General features: G+C 34.1%; 4 protein-coding genes and 1 pseudogene across 4 annotated transcripts; 4 read left to right on the forward strand and 1 right to left on the reverse strand.

Moving 5' to 3' along the window:
* Positions 1-1,651: 1,651 nt before the first annotated feature.
* LOC117912505 (pentatricopeptide repeat-containing protein At2g01510, mitochondrial) lies at positions 1,652-4,489 on the reverse strand. The gene has a single exon (XM_034827102.1). The coding sequence runs from the start codon at positions 4,376-4,378 to the stop codon at positions 2,546-2,548; it is 1,833 nt and encodes a 610-aa protein (XP_034682993.1). The 5' UTR covers positions 4,379-4,489; the 3' UTR covers positions 1,652-2,545.
* A 1,834-nt stretch (positions 4,490-6,323) lies between these two features.
* LOC117922272 lies at positions 6,324-10,953 on the forward strand. The gene is made up of 7 exons (XM_034840347.1): positions 6,324-6,838; positions 7,126-7,367; positions 7,454-7,576; positions 7,746-7,862; positions 7,984-8,166; positions 8,841-8,982; positions 10,509-10,953. Exons 1-7 carry the CDS (start codon positions 6,421-6,423, stop codon positions 10,670-10,672), a joined length of 1,389 nt encoding a protein of 462 aa, XP_034696238.1. The 5' UTR covers positions 6,324-6,420; the 3' UTR covers positions 10,673-10,953.
* A 453-nt stretch (positions 10,954-11,406) lies between these two features.
* LOC117922282 (MLP-like protein 28) lies at positions 11,407-12,370 on the forward strand. Its single transcript, XM_034840360.1, has 2 exons — positions 11,407-11,912; positions 12,050-12,370. The coding sequence occupies exons 1-2, from the start codon at positions 11,726-11,728 to the stop codon at positions 12,313-12,315; spliced, it is 453 nt and encodes a 150-aa protein (XP_034696251.1). The 5' UTR covers positions 11,407-11,725; the 3' UTR covers positions 12,316-12,370.
* Positions 12,371-14,782: 2,412 nt separating this feature from the next.
* LOC117911460 lies at positions 14,783-15,476 on the forward strand (annotated as a pseudogene).
* Positions 15,477-18,364: 2,888 nt separating this feature from the next.
* On the forward strand, positions 18,365-24,949 carry LOC117914804 (MLP-like protein 34). The gene is made up of 5 exons (XM_034830283.1): positions 18,365-18,551; positions 20,416-20,528; positions 20,797-21,043; positions 24,091-24,264; positions 24,517-24,949. Exons 1-5 carry the CDS (start codon positions 18,365-18,367, stop codon positions 24,783-24,785), a joined length of 990 nt encoding a protein of 329 aa, XP_034686174.1. The 3' UTR covers positions 24,786-24,949.
* The last annotated feature ends 744 nt before the right edge of the window (positions 24,950-25,693 follow it).

Raw genomic sequence — 25,693 nt, forward strand, 5'->3', positions numbered from 1 at the left:
TTGACATTTTGGTTATTGTGACAACCCACAGTCCAGTACAACTACTACAATTAGTAACTCGAGAAAAGGGAATTTATAGGGCTGTTGAAGCGATCCAAAGGAACAGAGTATCTCGGTATCAGGGAAACAAGAAGGCATGGTAACTGGTGAGGGAGGTTTTATTACCCTGACTTAATTCATGGATCAAGTACAGGGCGTCAACGCAGGAACAAATTTTGTGGAAAAAAGATATACAAGGGCATGCTCATCTTTATAGCTCATTGAATTGAGATGGGTGGGTGGAAAATTTTTGGGGTAGAGGGAAACAAGAGAAGGGAATTCAGTAAAAAGAAGGATAAATTACAGTTTCCCTTTGTTATGATCTGTTTCTAACTTGAAAAGTCACAAGCTCTAACAAGTACTTTTCTAGCAGCTCTCCTTGTAACAGTACAATTGTGTATGGACCCGTTCTCTGAAATGCGTTTAGCCTATTCCATGGGCCCAACACGTGAATCCCTGTAAACCTTCAATTGAATTTTGGTCAGACTGCATTCATGGTAAAAGATGCAAAACTGACAGAAAATAAGTTGAAGTTTGACATGCATGTACAACCAAATACAATGATGAGCTGAAATTATACTGGTAGGGCCAAATTTAAATTTTGCTTAAGTATACTGATGGCAGGGGGATTTCATTGTAAGCATATCACAACACCCACTTCATAGCTTTTTCAAACAAAGTAATAATAATTACAAAAATCGAAGGAGCTATTGTGGAAGCAAACATGGGTCATATGCTGCAGCTGCAAGGAAGAGCCATCAAACAATGATTTGAAGGCACCAAAAATAAATATCCTGCAGAAACATGAATTATAAAAGCCGCCCCCCCCAAAAAAAAACAAAAAATAATCAGATGATCTCGAGACTTCATCTACTGGTACAGTGCATATGCTAAGAGCGAAAACATATGGTCCAGCGAATACACTAGTGAAAGGGAAAACTTTGCCTTCCATATCCTTACATAATAACATTAAAGGGTTTCAACTAACTTCTCCTCAAGTCAAAATTATGCTGTTTCAATCTTACAAGAAATGCCTATAAATGATTCAGTATTTGATTGAAATCCTAATTACACAACTGCAATAACATGGCTGCCAAGAGGACAAGCACAATAAATCTCCATACTTAAGTCCACTAAATAGTCAACAGATTTTCTGCATTCAATCAGCTTCTATGAGTCTAGGACACCACTTTCTGAGATTGAGATCATGGGAACGCAAACTTAAGTGGCATGAGCAAGAGGGCAATAATAACAGATGAGGAAAAAAAAAAGGTTAAGATAGGCTAAGGAGATACAGGAGTTCATATTTCTAGTGCCTCTAGGAGGCAGCTACATTTGGTGTCATCCTAACTTCAACACAAAGTAACAAGTAATCTTACTAATGGACATTGATCCATATTAAGTCAGGAAATTATGTAGTATAAGCCAAGGAGATTAATAAGCATACTGAATATGGTTGGATAATAATAATATCAATTCTAATTTGTTCCAGAAATAAAAATTCTATGCTAAGTACATGTTTGTTGGGAATAATATTCTTCAATCACTCGCTCAAAATCTGCATTCAGAACCAGAAAGCTCAATTCAAAAAGTAGAGAGCAGATATAATCAATTACAACCACAGGAAACTGAGTAGAGCACTTCAAATTGAGAGATTAATGGAATTTAATACTCAATATTGACATTTTGTCATTCATGGATGACAGATCTCTCTAAATGAAAACTAGGAGGTTGTGGATAAAGGGAATGACCTGTTTAATCCAGTACTGTTTGCCCGGTTGGATTGCATTAATATTGGAAATTCCTACTACATTCGGTGGGGAAGAAATCTATTACAATAGAAGCAGGTGGTTCATGCTCTTTGTCCGAACCTTTGGCATGGGGAGTAACCATGCTCCACAGCTTCAAAGCATAATTTAGTGCTTCTTATTAAAAAGCAAAATTATACTGAGTAGAAGAATGTGTTGTAAAAAGAATATCTGAGATCGATTATGGGTGCCTAAAAATCTTGACAAGAAGCTTGCCACTTCATGCCTGATATCAACGCATATGAGATGGACAACTGCATCCTCTAGCTTGATGTAAGATGCAAAAATAAAGCAAGATAATAGTTTTAACTTAATATAAAGTGAATCAGTTAGTCTCTGCCTTTGTTAGCTTGCCATCCAGGCCGTGCAGAGGAATCAAAATGATGGTCCTTGTCCAAGGCTTATAGATTTCCACTATCCATTTATAAACTTAATGGAAGATCTAATTGCTGGTCCTCATCCAGGGGATATAGATTTCCACTGCCTGAAGAATCTGCTCAATCAGAAGGCTCATATAGCTTATAAGAACACTGTTTTCTATTTCAATGGGAGTTCAAGAACTGAGCTAGCCTTCAGCCATACCAGATTAATTTCTTCTTTTTAGTTCCTCTTACACCTCTCCTTGCAATTTAGAGAAACGATTATCCAATATGCTTTGAATTTTGGGCCCGCTTCAAAGTATTTTTTATCCCTTGGAATCACCAGAAATCCCTGCATGAACAAATGCCATTTTTAAAATGATGAAATCGGTTCTTATCTCTCATGATGATCTCTCTCATTGTAATTCTGGAAACAAGTTTGCAGAAAGTATGACAATCACCACAAATTCTCAAATTTTTCATTACTCTAATGGGGAACTTGGGACTTCCATTGATAAGACTAAATGCGATGGCAAGCTTTTCACTGTGAGTGCTGAGTGTGGATTCCTTTTCCTCATCCTCCACATCATGGAATACAGAATCAGTCTCTGGAATGTAACCCATACTCTTCATCTGTTTAAGTAAATCCTCTAATTTCGCCAATATACTTGCTGACTGTGGGTGTGACTTGTCTCCCCCATATAAGATATGAATTTCACCATTAAATTCGACTGAGCTGTAAGCAGCTACTTTTCTTGCCCCTTTCTTTTTCATTCTCTGCCTCACCTTCTCAACACAATGCCACCTACCAGCTGCAGCGTACATGTTGGACAATAAAACATGATATGAGGCGATCTCAGGAGCTAATTCAAAGAGTAAATCAGCCACATGCTGACCCAATTTGATATTCTGATGAATAGCACAGGCCCCCAATAAAGCACCCCAAATTCCTGGGTCTGCCTCAATGGGCATAGTTTTAATGAAGTTATAAGCCTCTTCAAGATGTCCTGACCGGCCAAGAAGATCAACCATGCAAGCATAGTGCTCTTTTCTAGGTTGGATATTTTTATCATCTGATTGAGCCATGAAATTAAAATATTGCCACCCTTCATTCACTCGTCCAGTGTGACTGCAAGCAGATAGAACGGCAAGAAAGGTGACATAGTTTGGTTGTACTCCTTGATTCTTCATCCTAGAGAATAAAGCCAATGCTTTCTCACTCTCCCCATTAATTGCGTACCCTCCAATCACAGTGCTCCAAGAAATTACATTCCTTTGAGGCATCTCATCAAATAGATTCATGGCCTTATCTATGTCCCCACATTTTGCGTACATGTCAAGCCTTGCATTATGAACAATTATATTGCTATCAATCCCTTCTTCTCTAGCAAACTCATAAATCTCCTCACCAGTTTCTAAACACCCCAAATGACCACAAGCCGAAAGAGCACTCACAATAGTTACAGAATCAGGCTTTATTCCGGCCATGCCCATTTCCCGAAACGACTGGAGAGCCTTGCTGGAAAATCCAGTTTGCACGCACACAGCAATCAAAGCATTCCAAGCTACCAAATCTCTCTCAACCATACTCCCAAACAAGAACTCAGCACAACCCAACTCCCCGAATTTAACATACATTATCATCAATTCAGTCCTCACAGCAGCAACAAACTCCAATCCATGTTTCACAACATGGCCATGCATACCCAAACCTGCCCACAATTCGGCCAGTTCAGCACAGGCCTTGATCACAAAAGGAAACGTAAAGGGGTCGGGACGAACACCAAGATGACGCATTTTCCCGTAAACCGAGACTGCCTTATCGGGAATGCCATTTTTCACGTACCCTTTCATGATGGTGTTCCACAAAAAGGGCCTTGGCTTGTGCATTTCGTCGAACAGTTGACGAGCGTATGACATATCCCCTAAGAGAGTCAGGGAGGTAAGAAGCTGGGTGATGAGGGCGTTCTTGATGGAAAGGCCTGTTGTGAGGAGGAGAGCATGGAGTTGTTTGAGGAGGCTTGGGTGTGAAGAACATGATTGCAGGAGGGTTGTCAAGGCTTGTTTGGTAATGGGCAGTGATTGGCCAGTGGAGGAACCATGAGCGTGAAGAAGATTTGAGAAATTGAGTGCCAAGCGGAAGACCTTGGTGGATCGCTCTCTGGATAGCATGCTTCCTCCACAGGCTTCGGAAAATTTCAAACGACTGTGTATTTCTATTTCCGATGTGTTAATGCAAATTTTCAGATTTCTCCTCGTTCTACTTCTGTATCATAATTTCATTTTCATGGTACATTTTGAATAACCTACCTAGAAAGTTTGATTTGTTTAAGTAAAAACAACACGATTAGTCGTATATTGAAATAAACTTTTCTCCACGTTGATTTAATTTATTTATTTATTTTTATTATTTTAAAATTTTAAATCACTAAAAAATTAAAAACCTAAAGAAAGAAAAAAAAATTCAGTAGATTTTGTTTTGAATATTCCTGAAATCTTATTTCTAATAAAACGAGTTTTGAATAAATGTAAACAAGTTGAGTTAAAATGTTTTGAGATTTTTTTTTGTATATGTTTATTCAAACATGTTATACTTATTTTTCTTTATTATATAAATATTAAATAATTTTAAAACAAATCAATTTTAATTTTATTGAGTTATATTTTCATATATTTTTTATAATGGTACGAAATATGAGAAAATCCATTTTCTAAACATTTTTTTCCTTGCTTAATATTTTTCGTGAAATAGACATGACCTTAATAGTCGAATAAGTAACATCGTAAATGCGAGTCCGCGGATCATGGGAGGCTGCCCACCACTTGCCAATTGCTTCATATGGCTTGCGTGATATAGCCAAGACTCGCGGGAAACAGTTCAAAACTCCTATCAACCAAAAAGGGTAAAATAAGAGAAAATAATAATTTAGAAGTGATTTAAAAACGAGGAACCATGCAGAAGAACAAGAAAAAAAAAACTCATTTTATGGTATTCAAACTTGAAAGGTATATCATGCAAATATTTGATGTTAATGTGTCAAATATTAGAAAGAACTTAAATTTGGAAGGCTAGACATTGAGAAGAGGTTGAGACATGAAAAGTATAAATGTAAAATGTTAATACGACGGATCAAGAGGATTAATTGATATAAAAATAATTTAAAAATGATTTAAAAATAAGAAATCATGTAAAAGAAGAAGACGAAAAAAAAGGACTTATTTTATTGTATTCAAACTTAAAAGGTCGTATATCATGCAGTATTTGAGCTAAATGTGTAAAACATAGAGAATAGTTTAAATCTAGAAAGTTAGGCACTAAAAAGAAATTAAGATATGGAAAGTCGAATATCGTATAAATGTATAATCTTAATACAAATGATTAATTGATATAAAAATAATTGAAAGATATTTAAAAATAAGTTAGAGGTGATTTAAAAATAAGAAATCATGTAGGATAATAAGAAAAATGAATAAAAAAAACTCATTTTATGGGATTCAAACTTGAAAGGTCGTATGTCATGCAAATATTTGAGCTTAATGTGTTGTACATTGGGAAGAGTTTAGATGGTGTTTATTTTTTTACTTAATTTTAAATAGAATTTTAATACTTAATAATGTTAAATATTAGGTCGTTTGATTTTATAGTATTTTATTTCTATTAAGTATTAAAAAGTAAAAAAAAACTAATTTATTATTATTTTTATTTAGAAAAAGTTATATATTTTTGTTTTTTTATTTAATAAAAAATTTATAATAAATCATAAAAAATTAGGAAAATAAATAACCTAAATTCTAAAAATAAATTATTTTAAATAAAAAATCAAAAAAATAAACACCACCTTAACATAAAAAGCTTGACACTAAAGAGGTTGACATCATATAAATGTACAATGTTAGTGCGGTGGATCGGGAAGATTAAGGTGTATTTTTTAGGAGGACAGTCTAATTTTTTCATAAAGGATGCTTTTGTTTTTTTTAAAAAATATCATATAGATGGTCGTAAAGACTAAAGAGAGATCAGGCGATTCAGGCCATTCAAAATATAAAATATCCATGATTCTAAAAATCACAACCCTTTCTTAAAACTTATACACACTCGGGCACTAAAATTTTGCCCACGTGTTGAGCTCCCGTTAGTGTGTCCTCCACTGGAAATCTATAGATGATTTTCTGAAGGATCCCATTAAGAGAGAGGAAGAGGGGGGTGTTCTTCCATGGCTTCCACATCACCATGGAGATTGTCACGGAAGCCAAACACCGCCCACTCTGCCATATGCAATCCCTCGACCTTCAATTCTCTACACTGCTTTATTCACAGAAGAAGAAGAGCTGGTCTCACCACTTCCTCCCTGAAGGATTCTCAATCATCATCCTCATCCTCATCCTCATCTTCATCCTCTTCTTTTTCTTGCACCCCTATCACTCCCAAAAGGAGACCGATAAAATCAGTTCAATTACCGGTGTTTCCTGATAACAAAAAACCCACTACATTTGGGCATAATGGTGCTACCAAGCCACCAACCTTAAGCCTGAAGTCCTTGTTCGGAAGGCGGTCTCTGTGGCGGAGGATCTTATTCGCGTCTAGAAAGGTCAGGGGCATCATTTTGCTCAATGTTCTCACTGTTGTCTATGGTATGCTTCTCACTCTTTTTCCTGTTTTCTTTCAATTTTTCAATATTTCGTTAGAAAATTGTTTTCTTGTATTTGGTTCTATTTGCGAAAAATTAAGATAGAAATAACTAATTTAATTCCTCAGTACACAGTTCTCTTGAATGGGTTTGCTTAATTTTTGCTATAATGGCTGCAAATTAAAGGGTTTTTGGTGAATTTGGTTGGTTCAGTGTTATCAAAATGATATACCCAAATGACTGGTTCATCACATGGGTTATGATTTTAAAGCTTTTCATTTCATGTTGTAGCTAGTAATATTCCAGTTGTGAAAGAGGTTGAAGCAATCATGGACCCAGCAACCTTTGCTGCTGTGCGCTTTGTTGTGTCTGCCATACCATTTATCCCCTTTGTAGTACGAGCACGAGGTGATGTTCAGACCCGTAATGCGGGGATAGAGTTGGGTTTCTGGGTCAGTTTAGGATACCTTATGCAGTCACTTGGTCTGCTCACATCGGATGCTGGGCGAGCTTCATTTCTCTCTATGTTCACTGTAAGCCCCTTGATTTAAATTCCAATAGATCTATATGTGTGAGTCTTACAAGGAACAATCTTGACTTATCTGGGTGAATTTATCAGGTAATTGTGGTTCCCTTGCTTGATGGTATGTTAGGAGCAACAGTTCCTGCTCATACCTGGTTTGGAGCTCTGATGTCCATCTTGGGGGTTGCTATGCTGGAGTCCAGTGGATCTCCTCCAAGTGTATGTATCATGTAGATACTTATTAGTTGTTTCTCCATTCCTGCAGTGTTTGTGGTACAAAGCCTTTTGAAAGAAAGTATAAGAACTAGAATTCGAATGCCACTATGTTGGTGTTAAAGGTAACCGTTTTTTTTTAATATATTTATCATTTTCCACTAATCTATTTCAGGTTGGAGATCTGTTAAACTTTTTAAGTGCAGTTTTTTTTGGTGTTCATATGCTAAGAACTGAACATATTTCAAGAAGTACAAGTAGAGAAAACTTCTTACCTCTCCTTGGTTATGAGGTAGTTTTTTGATCTTGAGTGAGCTTTTTACCTGTCTTGGTTTACTTTTATTCGATCATATTGAAAATTGTGGGTTCGTTACCTTAATGTGTGGTTTGAATAATTCTAAGTTTCTATTTAGGTATGCGTCGTTGCTCTATTTTCAACCATCTGGTATTTTGTCGGAGGCTCGTTTGGTGCCATCCAAGGATGTGACCTGTCATCATGGACATGGACAATGTTGTGGGATTGGATGGTTGCATTTCCATGGATACCGGCATTTTACACAGGCATAATCTCTACTGGGTTATGCTTATGGATAGAGGTAAGATTCTTACATTGTCAGATGACAAACAATATTTATTAGGATTCCAACTCTTTCCTTCTCCCCCTCTTCTGCTTGCGCCCCCCTGTATCAATGTAGTTCCTTTTATTACACCATCACACCATGTGCAACATAATTTTATGGTTAATAAACGGCCGTCTGTCTTTTCACATAGCGTTACTCATTTTCTTTTGGCATTTTTCTTCTCCCTGTAGCCTCATTGACTTGAACTATCAGTCCTCGTATCTCTATCTACTGGTCCTTGGCTCCTTTTCCTTTGTTTGCTGGCTGGTTTTTAGTCTTTGTATTATATGACTGAGGAGCTTCAGCTGACTTTCTTTGGATTCATCCCCCACTTGTGCTATGATCACATTTTTTTCTTCCTTATTTATTTTTTTTAATGTATGCATTTCTAATTTTATCTTCTTCTGTACTGCAACCTGTTGATGAAAATGTCTGACTTCATAGCCATTTCTATATATAACTTCTCTAATAAGAAAGTTAGCAACGAACAGAGTCTATATTATATGGGGAGGGTAGGGTTTAGGGTCAGGGTTTCCAAACCCACACACTAGACTTTCTTAGGAAATCCCTTTTGCTTTATAAATCTCATATTCTCGAAAGAAAATCTTCTGGGAATTACTTACAATTTAAATTTATTTATGTTCATACAGATGGATGCAATGCGTGATGTATCAGCCACAGAAACTGCAATAATTTATGGATTGGAGCCTGTCTGGGGTGCTGGTTTTGCATGGTTTCTCCTTGGTGAAAGATGGGGTTCCCTTGGCTGGATTGGGGCTGCTCTTGTGCTAAGTAAATTAACTTTTTGTCTTCTGGTTATCATTCATTACCACACTTTTCAATGCAGAATTGCCAAACTGGACCACAGAAGTCTTAATGTCTATTTTGGAAGTAATAGAATGGTGGTTATGGGGTCCCTCTATTTTTAGTTTACTTCTTATCATAAAATTTCTGCAGACCAACTCAACACAAGAAATGGGGGGGAGAAGTGGACCTTCATGTTGAATTTCTCATGAACTCTGGGCTCACAATGAATTATTCTCTTTCCAATTTTACTTTATGTTTACCTTCTATGTGCTTCATTGATCAACTAAGATCCTTTAGCAAACACATCACCAGGCACTCATGCACATGAAAAAACCAAAAGAGTGCTGTGGGTTTTAGAGGGAAGGAAAATGTTTAGATGGGAATCCAATCTTTTACCTTTAACTAGCTTACAGAAACCTAATCATGATGGTCTATGATAGGAAATGACCTTTTTCTTACCAAACAAAAGGAGAGAATCTTTTTGCTTATCAGGCTTATTATGATGGGCTTCCCCAGGAATGTTAGAGATATGGCTGATACCTAATTGCTGCCATAGGTCAAGTTCTAAGACTTATTATCTGCTATCTGACTATCTTCATTTTCCATGAGGTTTACTGAAGGTTGACCCTCACACTAAATTTCTGTGCCTTTCAACTGCTTATCAGTAGCTTTGTGGTATTTGATCATTATAAGGGAAGCTACCTTTTGAATGATGATCAGACATTAGCTTTTCCAGATCAAGACTCCTGGTATTCTTAGAGAACTAAGCTTTTCCTGTTGCCCAGATGCAGCCATGCAAGGTGTGAAATGTGGCCTTAAGCTTGAGCACAGTGTGGCTCATACTTGCTTTCACTCCAACCCCAAGTGACAGCAAAAACACCAGCAAAAGCAATAGTAGTAAGTAATTAAGCAAAAAACCATTCTAGAGGAAGAAAATGATAACAAAAACATACTATATGACATACTGCTGTTCATCCTTTCATGTTCAAGAAAATATGTACAGGTTATATGAAGAGTCAGTTTTGCTTAATTTTGTTAGGATTTTCTATTTTAGTATGTTGAAGTTAAGAAAAGAAAAGCATGGTGAGAATTGGTAGAAATAAATATTAAAAATTCTATGTTTACACGCAGCAAAAAATTAGCAAAGGCTTTGATAGAGTTTTCCTACATATCAAATAAAAAGGAAAATAAAATAAAATAGGGCCTGTCAAAAGGGCGCATAAAGTACATGAATTGTATGCAAGGGTGCCAAAAGGTAAAAACAAAAAGATGGGAAAAAGCAGTAAACCCCTCCCCTTATTAGATTTTGCCAATTAGACAATTTGGTAGCCTAAGGTTCTGAATGTAAAGCTCCTACCTTTAAAACTCTAACCAAGAAAAATAATCTAACCTTTGATTCTCTGAGTTGGGTTCATCTGCATGCATCTTATTTAATGATTGATGATATCATTTATCATGAGTGTTTGTGCTAAAAATGTATATAAATGTTTGGGGCCTTTGTCTCTCTGTAGGTGGAAGCTTAACAGTGCAGATACTTGGATCATCATCTCCCAACAAATCTAGAGAAGAAGAGCATGATGAGAAAGATGATCATCTGCTGGTTCCAGATAAACAAAGTGGTTTTTCTACTTCTCCTGTTGTTGCCAAGTTTAGAAAGGATGCTTCTGATATATGAGACGTATACTTTTTTTCTCCCCTTCTTACAAAGTTGATTTAGTGACATCTTGTAATCATATAGTTCCCTTCTGGATCAGAAACAGTCCTAATTATGAACAGCCACTGAAGGCGTCAAGGATTTTTGCCTTTACATGTAGATATGATATACATATAGACATTTAAATAATTGTAAAACTGGAAAGCTGGAAGAGCTTTAGTATTTAGTGGACCTTTGTATTCTGAAAAAAGCTCCAATGTTGTTGTTAATGACGAATAGCTCGGTGTCTGAGCAGTTGTTAATGTGTTTGAGCCATCTTCATTAACCAAGATACTGGACCTGTAACCACCCCATTCATTCTACTCTTGTAAATTAAGCTTTACGATAAGGAAATTTTGTTGGTAACCAAAAAGTGCAATTTTCATTATAAGTTCAAGCATAGTATAATTATTTTCTGAAAATGACATATTGTAAAATGCACCGAATCTTCCTTTCCATTGATAAGTTGATGAGTTCTGCAAGATTCATAATTGAGTATGGCTTTGTTTCCACGCTATCATCCGTTATTTATTGTCTCTTTTGACTTCTGGTTTTTGAAGTAAAAAGGGTCCACCTTGGTATTGTTCATACAAAGCTTTGGCATGCTGATACTTGTTTATAATAGAGAACTAATATGGGCAGCCCCTGCCACCCCTCACTGCGCCCCAATGGCCCAAGAGCATCTCCGTCAATAAGACTGATCTCTGTCATGAAAGGAGAGCACATTGATGCTACTTGCTGAAAGGCATGTGGTCCTAATTATCCGCCTGCAATTTAATGGATTCTTTTTGTCTAAAGTTCCTCATCTAGAAAGTCCATAAAGAGGCAACCCCCACCCCGACTACTTTATCTTCTTTTTTTCTTCTCTCCCTTTAGATCTCTCTTGTTGTTTTGCACTATTTTAGCATTAAAGGAATTAATACCCAGCCTGAGCATGTACCTGATGTTCTTCTTTATCCTATATAAACTCCACATTCTCCCTTCTGACATCCACCTCTCTCTTTCTTTCATTTTCTCCCTGTTTTCATTGAAAATATGGCTCAAATTTGTAGGCTGGAACTCCAAACGGAGATAAAATCTTCTCCAGACAGGATATTCGACATTTACAAGAACAAGACCAGCCTCATGCCTAAGATCAGCCCTGACAAGCTAAAGAGCATTGAAGTACTCGAGGGAGATGGAAAGAGTGTGGGCTCTGTCAGGCTCTGGACCTATGTCATGGGTAAGAAATTCTGCCACATGCATGTATACATACTACCTGACCTCATTACCAAAGGAGTCCATGACTCCCTCTTTATATATGTAGTTTAAAGGAGCAAGATTATTCTGATGTTTTCTTTTGGTTAAAATCCAACACAGGTGGTGCCGTAATTGCCAAGGATAAGATCGTTGCCATAGACGAGGAAAAAGGGTCCATGACGTTCGACCTCATAGGTGGTGAGGTGACAAATTATTACAAGAGTTTCAAGGCCACCATCGAGGCTACTTCAGAGGCAAATACGAATTTGGTGAAATGGAGTCTGGAATATGAGAAAGCAAATGAAACCGTCCCCTCCCCGGAGTCTCATCTTGCCTTTCTACTCGATGTTTCTAAGGAGGTGGATGCATACCTTCTCAAGATATAAAAAAGAAATAAGGCTTAGAGTGCGTTTGATAGTAATTTCAATTAAAGTTTTTAATTTTAAAAATATTTTTCAAAAAATAAAAATAAGTACTTTATAAAATTTGAAAATTTATTTATAGTGTTGAAAAATTGCTTATAGTGTTTTTTGGATGAATACTTGATAGATAATTTTTCTAAAAACACTTCAAAAAAAAAAAAAAACCTTTTACTAAAAATACTTCGAATAAAAATACTGTCAAACACACTCTTACTTAATTTCACTTATAATACTAGTTTATATCTTCGAATAAAAGCTGATGAGCTTTTGTGCCTGGGGATTTATATTATTTGAGCTTTTGTGTCTATGAATTTATGGTATTTTAAATGTTTTGGGTTTAGCGTCCCCGCCTCTCTTTATGGAGGGACCCTTGCTAAATGGAATATGATTCACATAATATATTAAAATTACATGATTATGGCTCAATTTTTTCATCTGCGGTAAAAATTTATAGTTGGTACCTGAGGTGTGTGTCATATTGGGTTGATTTCTTCTCGTAGAGGGCCCGTTCTTGAAGTGCTGTAGAGCTCAGGTTTTTTCTTTTATTAACTCCAGCCCAAGATAAATGAAGTATGACTCCCGGCCCAATGTGGCTAGCTACTTTGACGGGCCGACCCGCTTTATTTGATGGATAATGAGAAGTTCGATCCATGCACCGGCGATACAATAGGTATATAAAAAAAAACCCTTATTTTTCTAGTATGACAACTTCAATCCTTGTACTCAAAACTAATTCATTGTATCAATTTTTAATAGATTATCACTAAATCCGACTTTTTCTCCCACATCTCTTGAAGAATAAAAAAAATATTAATGGGTGTAAAGAGAAATAAAAAATGTGTGGTGTTTTATATTGGACAGAAGAAAAAGTTATTGAAATTGTATAAGTATAAATTCTTTTTAATTTTATAGACATGTTTTAACGTTGTGAGAGTTTGAACTCAAAAGTGGATAATATCCACATGTTGGAAAATGATCATTGCAAATGGTATTAGAGTTGATTTTTACTCACAAGATCTCATAATCTTATGAATAAAACAATAATGTTTATTTGCATAGCAGTGATTGTGATGTCTCACATTGGATGTAAGAAAAAGTTTTTAAGACTATATAAGTATCACATGGGATATAAAAAATTCTTATGATATAAACTTCTTTTAATTTTGTTGATGTGTTTCAAAATTGTGAATGTCTATTAGACTCAAAACAAATAATATCTATACACGATTGCACGATAATATAAGTGAATCGTTACAAAATGTATTTCACAAAACATTTTAACATTTATTATACATCTACTCCCTTTTATGATAATATCATCTTTTGAAAGTTTACAATATTTTTCATACATGATAATATCATATTACAATATTTTTTTAAAACTTTAAAACTAATAAATTCAATATTGTAGTTTTTTGTGGGTTATTTCTGTCAATATCTCCTTTGAAACTTTCAATATGTAGTCTTGGTTTTTTTTTTTCTTCTCCTTTTGATTTAAAAATAAATTTTGATATGTAATGCTTTATTTTCAATTATTCTTTATATTTATCTCATTATTTTTTTAAAATACCCCTCATAAAACAATTGAAAATGATTAAAATATATTTTTAAAAAGGATTCTATCTTTAGTTTTCAATTAAAAATGTGTTTTTTTTTAACCTATCAAACATGTTTTTCAATCGTTTTGTTTTTAAACATAAAAAAATATTTTTAAAAACAATTAATAAATATGCCATTAGTTTCTAAGATTTAAGAACTTTTTCTCTAAATATGTATAAGACTATCCATTCTTGGTATAAAAAAAATATAAGGCAGTACGTGGAAACATCAAACCTGCATCCGCCTCTGGAAACCTACGTTGGATTCGCCCCTGGAAACCTGTGTCCACTTTGATGAAGATGAGACACGCAGGCCCATAACAGTTGGGTGGCACCGCCTCATAGTAAAGCGCAGACAATGGGACCTATGGATCGAACGCACGGGATGTGAATAAAAGGTTGACTTACAATCCAAAATTCTCAAATCTATAACAGTAATTCCCAGGGTTTCTTGGAATTTTTTTGCAGAATCTTGGCTAGTTTTTCACACCAAAATGTTTCATTCAGCCAACCTAAGACCGATTGAATCCTCCCTCTAAAGCACAATGCCCAAGATTACAGCCAATGTGGTAATTACCTAGGCAAGCAAGCGGGAATTATTGCATTTTTTTTTTCTGTTCATTGACTTGGCTCCAGGGCTCCACCTAGGCACTGTCAGTTAAACAGGCAAAAAAAAAAGGCTACCAAAGTGGTTATTGGGGAGAAGTGGAGGAGGCTTTGCCTAATTGACAACCCTTCTTCATTTAAGGGCAAGGTTATCTATTTCCTCTCGCCACTGCCTTCTGTTTGCATATTTGTAGTTTATCTCCAGCTAGTGTTATTATAAAAAAAACATGACTCTAACTGGTAAGTTGGAGACTGAAACAGAGATCAAAGCGCCTGCTGATGAGTTCTTTAAAATCGTCAGGAGCCAAGCACACCACCTTCCTAATATCTGCTCTGATAAAACACAAAGTCGAGGTCCATGAAGGTGACTGGGAGACTCAGGGCTCCGTCAAGCATTGGAGTTACACCATTGGTAGGGCAGCTCAAACTAAGAGCCCTAAAACACCAGCGTTATATTCTGTGTTAAAATAGTTTTTGATGTTTTTGTTTCATTTCATTGTTGCTCTTTTAGAATAAATGCATGCCTCTTTTTACATTTTTTTTTTCTTACAAAGAAGTGACTATAATCGATGGTTCTTAGTAATGTATATGGCGTCTAATATTAGCTTCAACATATTCTAATTATGTTTGACCTCACATTTTGATTTCGACTAGGAGGGAATTCTGTGAGTATTAAGGAGACTATGGAATCAATGGATGAAGAAAACAGGTCCATCACGTTCGGTTTTGGATGGGGAGGTGCTGAAAGACTACAAGAGCTACAAGTTTACCACGCAAGCGATACCAAAGGGGGAGGGCTGCTTGGTGAAATGGACCGCTGAATATGAGAAGGCAAGTGAGGATGCGCCGGATCCTCATGACTATCTGGAGCTTACAGTTAATGTCATCAAAGATATCGAAAGTCACCTTCTCAATGCATAACACCGAGACCATATATGCCGTTTGCTAGTATTTATCATGTAAATAAAGTCTGGAACTTGGAAGTGCATGTACCTACGATCTCTATCCTTCAATAAACGCAAATTCCAGCTGTGGACTGGGTGATTAATGCCGAGAAGATAAACTTTCCTTAATTATTTGTGCAATAATGTTAGTGCATGCGTGTAATCGGTTGTATGCCTGTCTAGCAGTCGCTTTGTGATTTTTAGTTGGTGTCTCTTTTAATGGGGTTATTGCATGTAATGTGAAGACCGTATGATGCATGAGGAAATAAATGAAGTGAAAATCACCAACGGCTCAATCACGAGGAGCCTTTGAGTACGTCCACACATAAGTGAAAAATCAGCCTGTAACAAATTAAACTCTTAATCTTAAAAGTGCAAAATCCCACTTTGCACATAATCTAAATAATTTATCTAAAAATCTAAGAATCTCTCTCTCTCTCTCTCTCTTCAATTTGACGAGGACATAAAAGTATAAAGTGATAAAGTTTAAGGCTAGTGACTTCTATAGAATTTTGTGAGGTGGTCAGCTATAAATTATGCAATGAGGAAAATAGATTAATAGTGTTCATGCAACCAAATAGAAAATAGAAATAAGAAAATAGAAAGTAATAATAACATTAATAGTAATCATTTAATAAATACAATTATGCTAAATGAAAATAATAATAATAATAATAATAATATTATTATTATTATTATTATTATTATTTTTATTTATGATACGAATGAATTAAGTCTCTTAGAAATTTGTCCTATCCATTTTTATTTTTTTAAAGTATCAAAATATTTAAATCTCTTGAAATAAATCGAGTGATATTTTTTTTAAAAATATATTATGATTTGTTTGATGGTTATGCAAGTGAATTTTATTATTATTATTTTAAAACTTTGGTTGTTATTGACCCTGATCAATAAGGGTAAGTTGTTAATCCTTATTATCTTTGGTGGGGGTAGTGATGCAATGCAAATCTAGTTAATAAAGATGTTATTACCCTTTCGTGTACCATTGATTAAAAATTGTTTTGTCCACCAGTAAGAGGAACAAAGGGAGCCTAACAACCTAGTACAAGTCCCAATTTTGAACACCACATTATTAATAATGGACCAAAGTAATTTGTTCATAATTTTTTTTTAATATGAACTGAGTATACAAAGTGTGTTATTTAATTATATCTTTAAATTAAAAGTGTTTAATTTTTTTTTTGAAAAAAGTTGATTTAATTATTGAATTAAATATACTTGCTAATTGATTTTTATAGATGCCTGTTAATGTCTTATAATTTAATTTTGTACACTACCTTATTTGACTCACCATTCTATATTATTATTATTATTATTTTAAGGTAAAAGTGGTATCTACAGGAGAGATCATGATAGGAAAAGTGTTTTTATTAGCAACACCTTTGAAATTGATTTATTTTTAAAATTGTTTACTTAATAACTTTGGAATTGATTTATTTTTAATATTGTTTACTTAATATTGAATTCAATTATAATTTCTAGAGTTTTTATTTAAATGGTGGGAAGAGTCATTAAATTTATTATTAAGATTTTTTAATTAGTTTTGAATTTGTTAATTAAAGTGTTCATGTGTTTGAAACAAATGTTTGACATACAAAATAATCGTGTTCCTTACTCTTTGGTATTGTGGTGTCGTGGGTGATTTTATAAGTATTTTTATTATAGAGTATTAGAGTATGTTTCGTTACTTTTATTTTAAGGATGTGTTTGGTATACAGGAATACAAATAAAAATAGGATGAGAATGGAAGTGAATCATAATCTCACGTACAAGAGAAGAATCAAAATCCTAGAGGGGGTATTTGGTTTTCATAACACTGAATTTTTTTATTCTTATTCTCTTTCTAAAAAAAACAATTCAAACACGTTAATAAATGATAATGAAATTGGTTTCTCATTACCATTTTCTATTCCAACAGTCCAAACATGCTCTGAGTGTTTTTAGTAAAAATGTTTTTATTGAATATGTTTTTAAGAAAGTCACCTATTAAATATTTTTTCAAAAAATATTATAATTGATTTTTTAAAATTACATGTTATTTTTCAAAATTTTAAAAATATTTCTTAAACTTTTTCAAAAACATTTTTAAGCTGAACACACTTCTTAAAATCATTGAAACCAAACTTCTAATTAACCTACCAATCTTCAAAACAATCTAAGATGCAGAATGATTTTGTGAGTTAAGGTCAAGTGGGCGCTTCAATATTTATCATGTCTTTAAAAAAACTTCAGGGCCCATGTCCAGATTCTCAGATATGGATTCTAACACTTGCTTCCAGTCATGTTGGTGAAATCAAATGAGTGTCACAGAAATCGCTATCATTGTGGTACTGGAAAAAAAGAAGAGATTCCTCCACTTGTTCTTGAAATTTATCTGAACGCATGCAATAAATCAATGCTCCATAATCTCCTGCACATGAAAATTAAAATCAAAATCAAGCCATTGGCCTCTCACATTACCATTCTTGGCCATTTTCTGCTATGTATATAAAGAGTAATAACCACATCATCCAACTTTTGCTCTGGTCGTCAAACTTCCACCACTTCTTTCCGAATCTCCTAACATCAAATACAAAAATGCCACATCCTTATTATTGAAAATTAAATTCCCACAAGCTTATGCCGGTTTTTTTGTTGATTGGATATTCGGTCGCATAAAATTCAGTACCAATCACAAACATTCGTTATCCACCCTTGATATTGAGTAGGATAGAGTATCCATATGTGGACTCGGTGCACCATACCTTCCCTCTATAAAAGGTTTCTAGGGTGGTGAACTATTTTCTTCAAACGCAGCCTCGGCTAGTTACTATCTGGTTTCCAAGCACTAAAAGGAAAAAAGAAATGGCTCAGATAGCTAAGATGGAAGCCCAAGTAGTGATAAAGTCCCCTGCCAATAAGTTCCACGAGGTCTTGATCAGCGAAGCTCATCTCCTTCCCAAGGCCTGCCCCGACAAAATCAAGAGCATCGAAGTGGTTGAAGATGATTGGAAGAGTGTGGGTTGTGTCGAGCTCTGGACTTACTGTATCGGTGAGGCAACGCTAACCATTATTCCCATGCCACCCTCAATCAAACAAAATACAACACTCAGCATATGGGCCTTCTTGTTTTTAATAATGATTGCATTGGAAGGTAATAACGAAACAAAAGGGATGCCCTTCCTATCATGTAAATAGCTCCATCTATCATGTAAACGTATTTATTTAAGGATTTCATAGCATAGGACACTTAGAAGGCATGTTTTTACTTGAATGTTTTAAGCGAAAGTGCTTTTCCTAAAAGTACTTTTTTAGATATCTTCAAAAACAATTACAAATGATTTTCAAATAAAATAAGTGATTTTTCAAATATTTAAAAATGATTTCTAAATTTTACCAAAAACTTATTTTTTTTTTAAATGTTTTTTTAGGTTAAAAAGACTTCTTAAAATAATTGTTAAATGCATTGTTAGGAAGTGTCTCAAATTTCTAATTAGCATAAATTTTTTTTTTTGTAAAAAATATTATATAAATAACATTTAACTTCCTCATAGAATAAGGAAGGTTGCTAAAAATATTTTTATAAATATTATAGGTTATGAAAGAAAAAAGTTATGAGATGGAAATAAGTTTGTAAAGACTATATAAGGTAGATAGAGATATAAGGAAGAATGAGATGTACTTGATGGAACGAGAAGACTTGTGGTAGGGTAGAAATACAAAGAGTAAGGAAACATAAGATGTTTCATAAACTCAATAATTGAATTAGTTATGTCTTTTATAATATTCTAGTTCTGTCCTCTGTAATATTTTATATTGTATAGTAAAATAATTATCTCTCACCCGTGGATCCATTTGTGTCGATTATTTTATCTTTGTATTCTTGATTAACGATGTTTGTATCAAATCTTCCGCCGACATAACATGCACTTTTATAAAATACAAAATTACAAGTTATATTTGAGAGGTGTTTTTGAAAATAAATTTTGTAAAATAGTTTTTAAAAATTATTTTATAATATTTTGGAGAATAAAAATTTGTTTATGTTTTAAATTTTTTTTATATATTTTAAAATATATTTTTAAAAGTAAATTTTATTTATAATATTTTATTTTAATCATTTTCATATTTGAATAAACATTTCTTAAATCCCTAAAAGATAAGTTAAAATAATTAAAAACAATTATAAGATATTCTCCGAGAATATCATGTTTTATATCTTTAACAAAAAAAAATATTTTTTGTTTTATGGTTAGTAAATGCATTTTTCTATTTTTTTTAGAGAACATAAAAAACAATTGCCAAACATGTCATAAAGTTTAGAAACTTAAATTTTTTTTTTTAATTTTTAATTTTTTTGTATTTTAAAATAAATTTTATTTTAATACTTTATTTTTAATTATTTTTTCATATATGTAGAGATATATAAAACATCCATTGAAAAATAAGTAAAAAGAATTTTATAAATGATTATATTTTAATAATAATTTTTTAAAAGAACTTTTATTTTTTAAAAACCCATGGAAACTTGTGTCCACTCTGTTGAAGAAGAGACACGCAAGCCCCAGAAGGTTGGGTGGAATTTACCTAGGGAAGCAGCGCGTCAATTTATTGAGTTGGCTCCACCTAGGCACTGACAGTTAAACAGGAAAAAAAAAAGAAAAAGAAAAGATAGAGAGAGAGCGCGCTACCAAAGTGGGTACTGGGGAGGACTGGAGGAGGCCTTGCCTAATTCACAACCCCCTTCTATATATAAGGGCAAGTTAATGTATTTCCTCTCGCCACTGCCTTCTGTTTGAATCATTTGTAGTTAGTTTTATTGTTATTATCAGAAAAAACATGGCTCTAACTGCAGGTAAGTTGGAGATTGAAACAGAGATCAAAGCACCTGCTGATGAGTTCTTTAAAATCTTCAGGAGCCAAGCACACCACCTTCCTAATATCTGCTCCGATAAAATACACAAAATCGAGGTACATGAAGGTGACTGGGAGACTCAGGGATCCGTCAAGCATTGGAGTTACACCATTGGTATGACATGCAACTCAAACTCAGAACTCCAAAACACTAGCTGGCATTATATTCTGCTAAAATATTTTTTGATGTTTTTGTTTCATTTCATTGTTGTTTTCTTCACCTCTCATTTTTTCTTTTATAATAAATGCATGCCTCTTTGTACTTTTTTTTTTTCTTGCAAAGAAGTGACTATAATCGATGGTTCTTAGTAATGTATATGGCATCTAATAATAGCTTCAACATATTCCAATTATGTTTAACCTCACATTTTGGTTTGAACTAGGAGGGAATTCTAAGAGTATTAAGGAGACTGGAATCAATAGATGAAGAGAACAGGTCCATCACGTTCAAGGTTTTGGATGGGGAGCTGTTGAACGACTACAAGAGCTACAAGTTCACCACACAAGCGATACCAAAGGGGGAGGGCTGCTTGGTGAAATGGACCGCTGAATATGAGAAGGCAAGTGAGGATGGATCAGATCCCCGTGGCTACCTGGAGCTTGCAGTTAATATCACCAAAGATATCGAAAGTCACCTTCTCAATGCATAACGCCAAGACCATATGTACCGTTTGCTAGTATTTCTCTCTTAAATAAAGTTTGGAACTTGGATGTGCATCTATGTACTATCTCTACCTTTTAATAAACGCAAATTCCAGCTGTACTGGACTTGGTGACTAATGCCGAGAAGACAAACTAGGTTCCCGACCCTCAGTTATTTATGCAATAATATTAATTAGTGCATGCGTGTGATTAGTTGTATGGTTCTGGGAGTTGCTTTGTGATTGTTAATCGGTGTCTTTTGTAGTGGGATTATTACATGCATGTAATGTGAAGAACATATGATCCATGAGGAAACAAATTAAATGAAAATTACTCAGGCTCCATCATGAGGAGCCTTTGAGTATGCCCACAAGCCTACGTTCCTGCATTCAAGTCACATATGTGAAAATTCCACTTTGCACATAATCTAAATAATTTATCTAAAAATCTAAGAAGGAGTCTCTCTCTCCATCTATATGTACCAAAAATGAAGAGGTAAGGTAATGTAATATCCCCATCTCAAATTTAGGGATATTTATATAATTTGAAAATTTTTAAAAGACCTACCTTAATTTTGTAAATACTTATGTAATCAACTTTCTCAGATTAATTAAATAAAAAATCGACCAAGATGATTAAAAATGCAAATTTGATGAGGACATGAAGTATGAAGTGATAGGGTTTAAGGACAATGGCTTCTACTGAATTTTTGTGAGGTGGTGATACAATGAGGAAAATAGATTAATAAAGTTTATGCATGGAAATAGAAAATAGAAAACAAAAAATATAAAATAATAATAATATTCATGTTAATCATTTAATAAATATAATAAATGCAATTATATATGCTAAGTGAAAATAACATTATTATTATTATTACTATTATTATTAATGCTTATGATAGGTGAGAATTAAGTCTTTTAGAAATTTGAGTAATTTTTTCAAGGTAAAGGTTATAGTTCATTAAGTCATTTTATAATTCCTTATATATTTTTATTGATTTTAAAGTATCAAAATGTGTAAATTCTTTAAAGTGGATCAAATAGTATTTTTAAAAAAAATATTTTGTGATTTGTTTGATTGTTATGAAAGTGAATTTTATTACTTAATTTATTATAATAATTTAAAAACTCTAGTTATTAGTGGTTTTAGTCAACAAGGATAAGTTATTAACCTTCTTTGCCTCTGGTCCGTGAAGGGATGTAGAATAACACTAGCCAATAAATGTGTCATTGGTCTTGGTATACTATTGATTAGAAGTTGTTATGTCCACCAATGAGAGTATTAAAGTGAGGTGACCCACCTAATGTAAGTCCCAATGTTTGGGCACAACGTTATTATTAATTAATAAACAAAAATAAATAGTTTATTTATAATTTTTTTCTAAATATAAATTGAGTATGCAAATTGTATTTTTTAATTCTATCTTTAAATTTAAAGTGTTTAATTTTTCCAAGAAAGTGAATTTAATTTTTTGAAGAAAGTGAATTTAATTTTTGAATTAAATAAATTAACCTGGTAATTGATTTTTATAAAGATTTGATATCTCTTAGAATTTAATTCTCTATGATACCTGATTTTTTTCATTGAACCATTTTTTCTTATTGAACCGTTGAAGTCACCCTTCTTTATTATTCCCCTTTTTATATACAAATGATATAAGTGAGAAGGGATTAGGGGAGGAGAAGTGTTTCAATTATAAACAACCTTGAAATTGAATTATGTTGGATTGTGAAGCGTGAACCGGTTTAATTTGTTGTATTTTGCAAGGAATGCTAGAGAACGAGTGTCCCATTGAGCTTGCAGGGATCAAGAGTCTTGATCAGTTCATTGGGATTGAGTTGTCCTATCGGCTCATGGTGTTAAAAGAATATCCTTTGATTTTTTTTTTTAATACGAAGAATAACGAGTTTGTTCTAATTGTATATTTAACCTTATTATAATTTAAAATTTCTTTTTAGAAAGTGTGTAACTGCAATCGAAAGGATAATGAGTGTTTCATCATTGTACTCCTTTTTTTTTTTTTTTTTTTAATTATTGAATTATTAAGTGTTGGTGTACTCTATGGATATAGGGATTACATTAATCGTGGAACCGTGTTAAAAATCTATTGTTTTTCTTTATTTTCTAATCGGGTGTGCATGATTTGATCAACAAATTATTTTTAGGATTGTTTACTTCAATTTGATTGTAATTTCTATATTTTTTATTTAAGTTTTTAGGAGAATCATTAAACTTATTATTACAATATTTTATTAGTTTTGAATTTGTGATTTAAAGTGATTCATTTATTTGGTTCAAAGGTTTGATATATAAAGTCACCGTGGTTCCCTTGGTGTCGCGGGTGATTTTGTAAGTGCCTTCGGACTACAGAATATTAATTAACCTACCAATCTTCAATGTAATCTAAGATGCAGAAAGATCTTGTGGGTTAAGGTCAAGTGGGCCCAAGTCCAGATTCTCAGATATGGATTCTAACAGTTGCTTCCAGTCATGTTGGTGAAATCAAATGAGTGTCACAGAAATCGCTATCAATGTGGTACTGGAAAAAAAAAGAAGAGATTCCTCCACTTGTTCTTGAAATTTATCTGAACGCATGCAATAAATCAATGCTCCATAATTTCCTGCACATGCAAAGTAAAATCAAAATCAAGCCATTGGCCTCTCACATTACCATTCTTGGCCATTTTCTGGTGTGCATATAAAGAGTAATAACCACACCATCCATCTTTTACTCTGGTTGTCACACTCCTACCACTCTCCCACCACTTCTTTCCTAATCTCCTAACATCAAATACAAAAATGCCACATCCTTATTATTGAAAATTAAATTCCCATACATATAAATCTTATGCCAGATTTTTTGTTGATTGGATGATATTCGGCCATATAAAATTCAGTATCAATCACAAACATTCGTTATCCAATCTTGATACCGAAGAGGATAGAGTATCGATCCATCTATGGGCCCGGTGCACCAGGCCTTCCGCCTATAAAAGTTTTCTAGGGTGGTGAACTATTTTCTTCAAACACAGCCTTGGCTAGTTACTATCTGGTTTCCAAAGAAAGAAGAAATGAGTTCTACGAGGTCTTCAGCAGCAAAGCTCATCTCATTCCCAAGGCCTGCCCTGACAAAATCAAGAGCATCGAAGTGGTTGAAGGTGATTGGAAGAGTGTGGGCTCTGTCAAGCTCTGGACTTACTGTATCGGTAAGGCAACGCTAACCATTATTCCCATGCCACCCTCAATCAAACAAAATAATACACTCAGCACATGGACCTTCTTGTTTTTAATTATTATTGCTGTGGAAGAGAATAATCACAAACAAAGGGGATGACCCCTTCTGATACGGGTGCCTCCTCATATTAGTTTTTTGAAGTTCTCCATGCAAACTAAAGTAGAAATCAATCGTTAGGCACATCCCTTATCTGACCTTATTTTCATTTTAAATTAACCTGCAGGGGCAAATACTTCATCTAGCAAGGAGAGGGTGGAAAAGAAAGACGATAAGAACAAGTCCATCACTTTCAAGGCCCTGGATGGAGAGGTCATGAAGGATTTCAAGAGCGTCATCTCCATCCTTGAAGTGAGTGCAAAGGATGACGGCAGCCTGGTGAAATGGACTTTGGAATATGAGAAGTCAAATGAGAAACTCCTACCTCCAGATGCTTACCTCAGCCTTGTAATTAGTATGAGTAAAGATATCGACGCTTACCTTCTCAAGGCATAAGCCGCATAACAAGCCCTATATCCTTGACTTGATTAGCCTGGGTCCTCCTGGGAATAACGGAGTTGCTATGCGTACCTCCATATTATATTATCGACACCTACTGGCTACTGCTGTACTCCATGTAACTTCTTTCTGTACTTAATTATATGAGCTTCCTGAATTAATGTTGGAATGATAAATCAAGCTTTATGGTAGAATCAAATGATTGCTCTATCATGGAATAAATTTCGCAATAAAAATAAATATAAGAGGAGAGTGATGAAAAGAAGCTTTTTTTTCTGCATCAAATTAACTTTTCATACACTGTTTTTAAAACAAATCAACATACAATGATCTTATGTTGTACCTTTTCCGTTGCAGATTGCTTTTAAAAATGTTCTCCCCACAGGCACTTCTATGGTATCTTTTCAAAATTGCTATTATAAATGTTTAATTAACCACTCATTTTGGTCTAAAGCTAGGACGGACTTCTAAAACTGCCACGGAGACTCTGGAAATCAACAGATCAAGAAAAAAAAAAAAAAGAATCCATGACTTCCAAGGTTTTGGAAGCAGAGGTCATGAATCATTTCGAGAAGATTCAAGTCATCCATGCAAGTAACAGCAAAGGATAAGCGCAGCTAGGTGAAATGGAGACTAGATATTGAGGGTCACTATCTCAGATTCTCAAGGCATAGCATTAAAAACATATCCTTTAATTGGTAGTATAATCTCAAACTTGCATGTAAAGACCAGACCGTGGAAGTGCATATATGCATTTTATTCTTCAATAAGCGCAGGCTTAGGGGGTAGTTCAATAACCTCTGGGCTTAGTCAATCCCGAGAAGATATTAATAAATTTCCCTGGATTATTCCTCTCATGAATATCAGTGCCTATAATTTGGTTGTGGGCTAACGGGAGTTGCCTC

This window comes from Vitis riparia, chromosome 1 (assembly GCF_004353265.1).
Source record: "Vitis riparia cultivar Riparia Gloire de Montpellier isolate 1030 chromosome 1, EGFV_Vit.rip_1.0, whole genome shotgun sequence".
NCBI lineage: Eukaryota > Viridiplantae > Streptophyta > Magnoliopsida > Vitales > Vitaceae > Vitis > Vitis riparia.

Bases quoted from the DNA above. Each gene is read 5' to 3' on its own strand.
- LOC117914804 (XM_034830283.1), top strand. From the start codon at position 18,365: ATGGCTCAGATAGCTAAGATGGAAGCCCAAGTAGTGATAAAGTCCCCT. The intron at 21,044-24,090 runs GTCACCTTCTCA...CTTCAAACACAG, and splicing joins TATCACCAAAGATATCGAAA to CCTTGGCTAGTTACTATCTG. The intron at 24,265-24,516 runs GTAAGGCAACGC...ATTAACCTGCAG, and splicing joins GCTCTGGACTTACTGTATCG to GGGCAAATACTTCATCTAGC.
- LOC117912505 (XM_034827102.1), bottom strand. From the start codon at position 4,378: ATGCTATCCAGAGAGCGATCCACCAAGGTCTTCCGCTTGGCACTCAAT.
- LOC117922282 (XM_034840360.1), top strand. From the start codon at position 11,726: ATGGCTCAAATTTGTAGGCTGGAACTCCAAACGGAGATAAAATCTTCT. The intron at 11,913-12,049 runs GTAAGAAATTCT...AATCCAACACAG, and splicing joins GCTCTGGACCTATGTCATGG to GTGGTGCCGTAATTGCCAAG.
- LOC117922272 (XM_034840347.1), top strand. From the start codon at position 6,421: ATGGCTTCCACATCACCATGGAGATTGTCACGGAAGCCAAACACCGCC. The intron at 7,863-7,983 runs GTAGTTTTTTGA...GTTTCTATTTAG, and splicing joins TACCTCTCCTTGGTTATGAG to GTATGCGTCGTTGCTCTATT. The intron at 8,983-10,508 runs GTAAATTAACTT...GTCTCTCTGTAG, and splicing joins TGGGGCTGCTCTTGTGCTAA to GTGGAAGCTTAACAGTGCAG.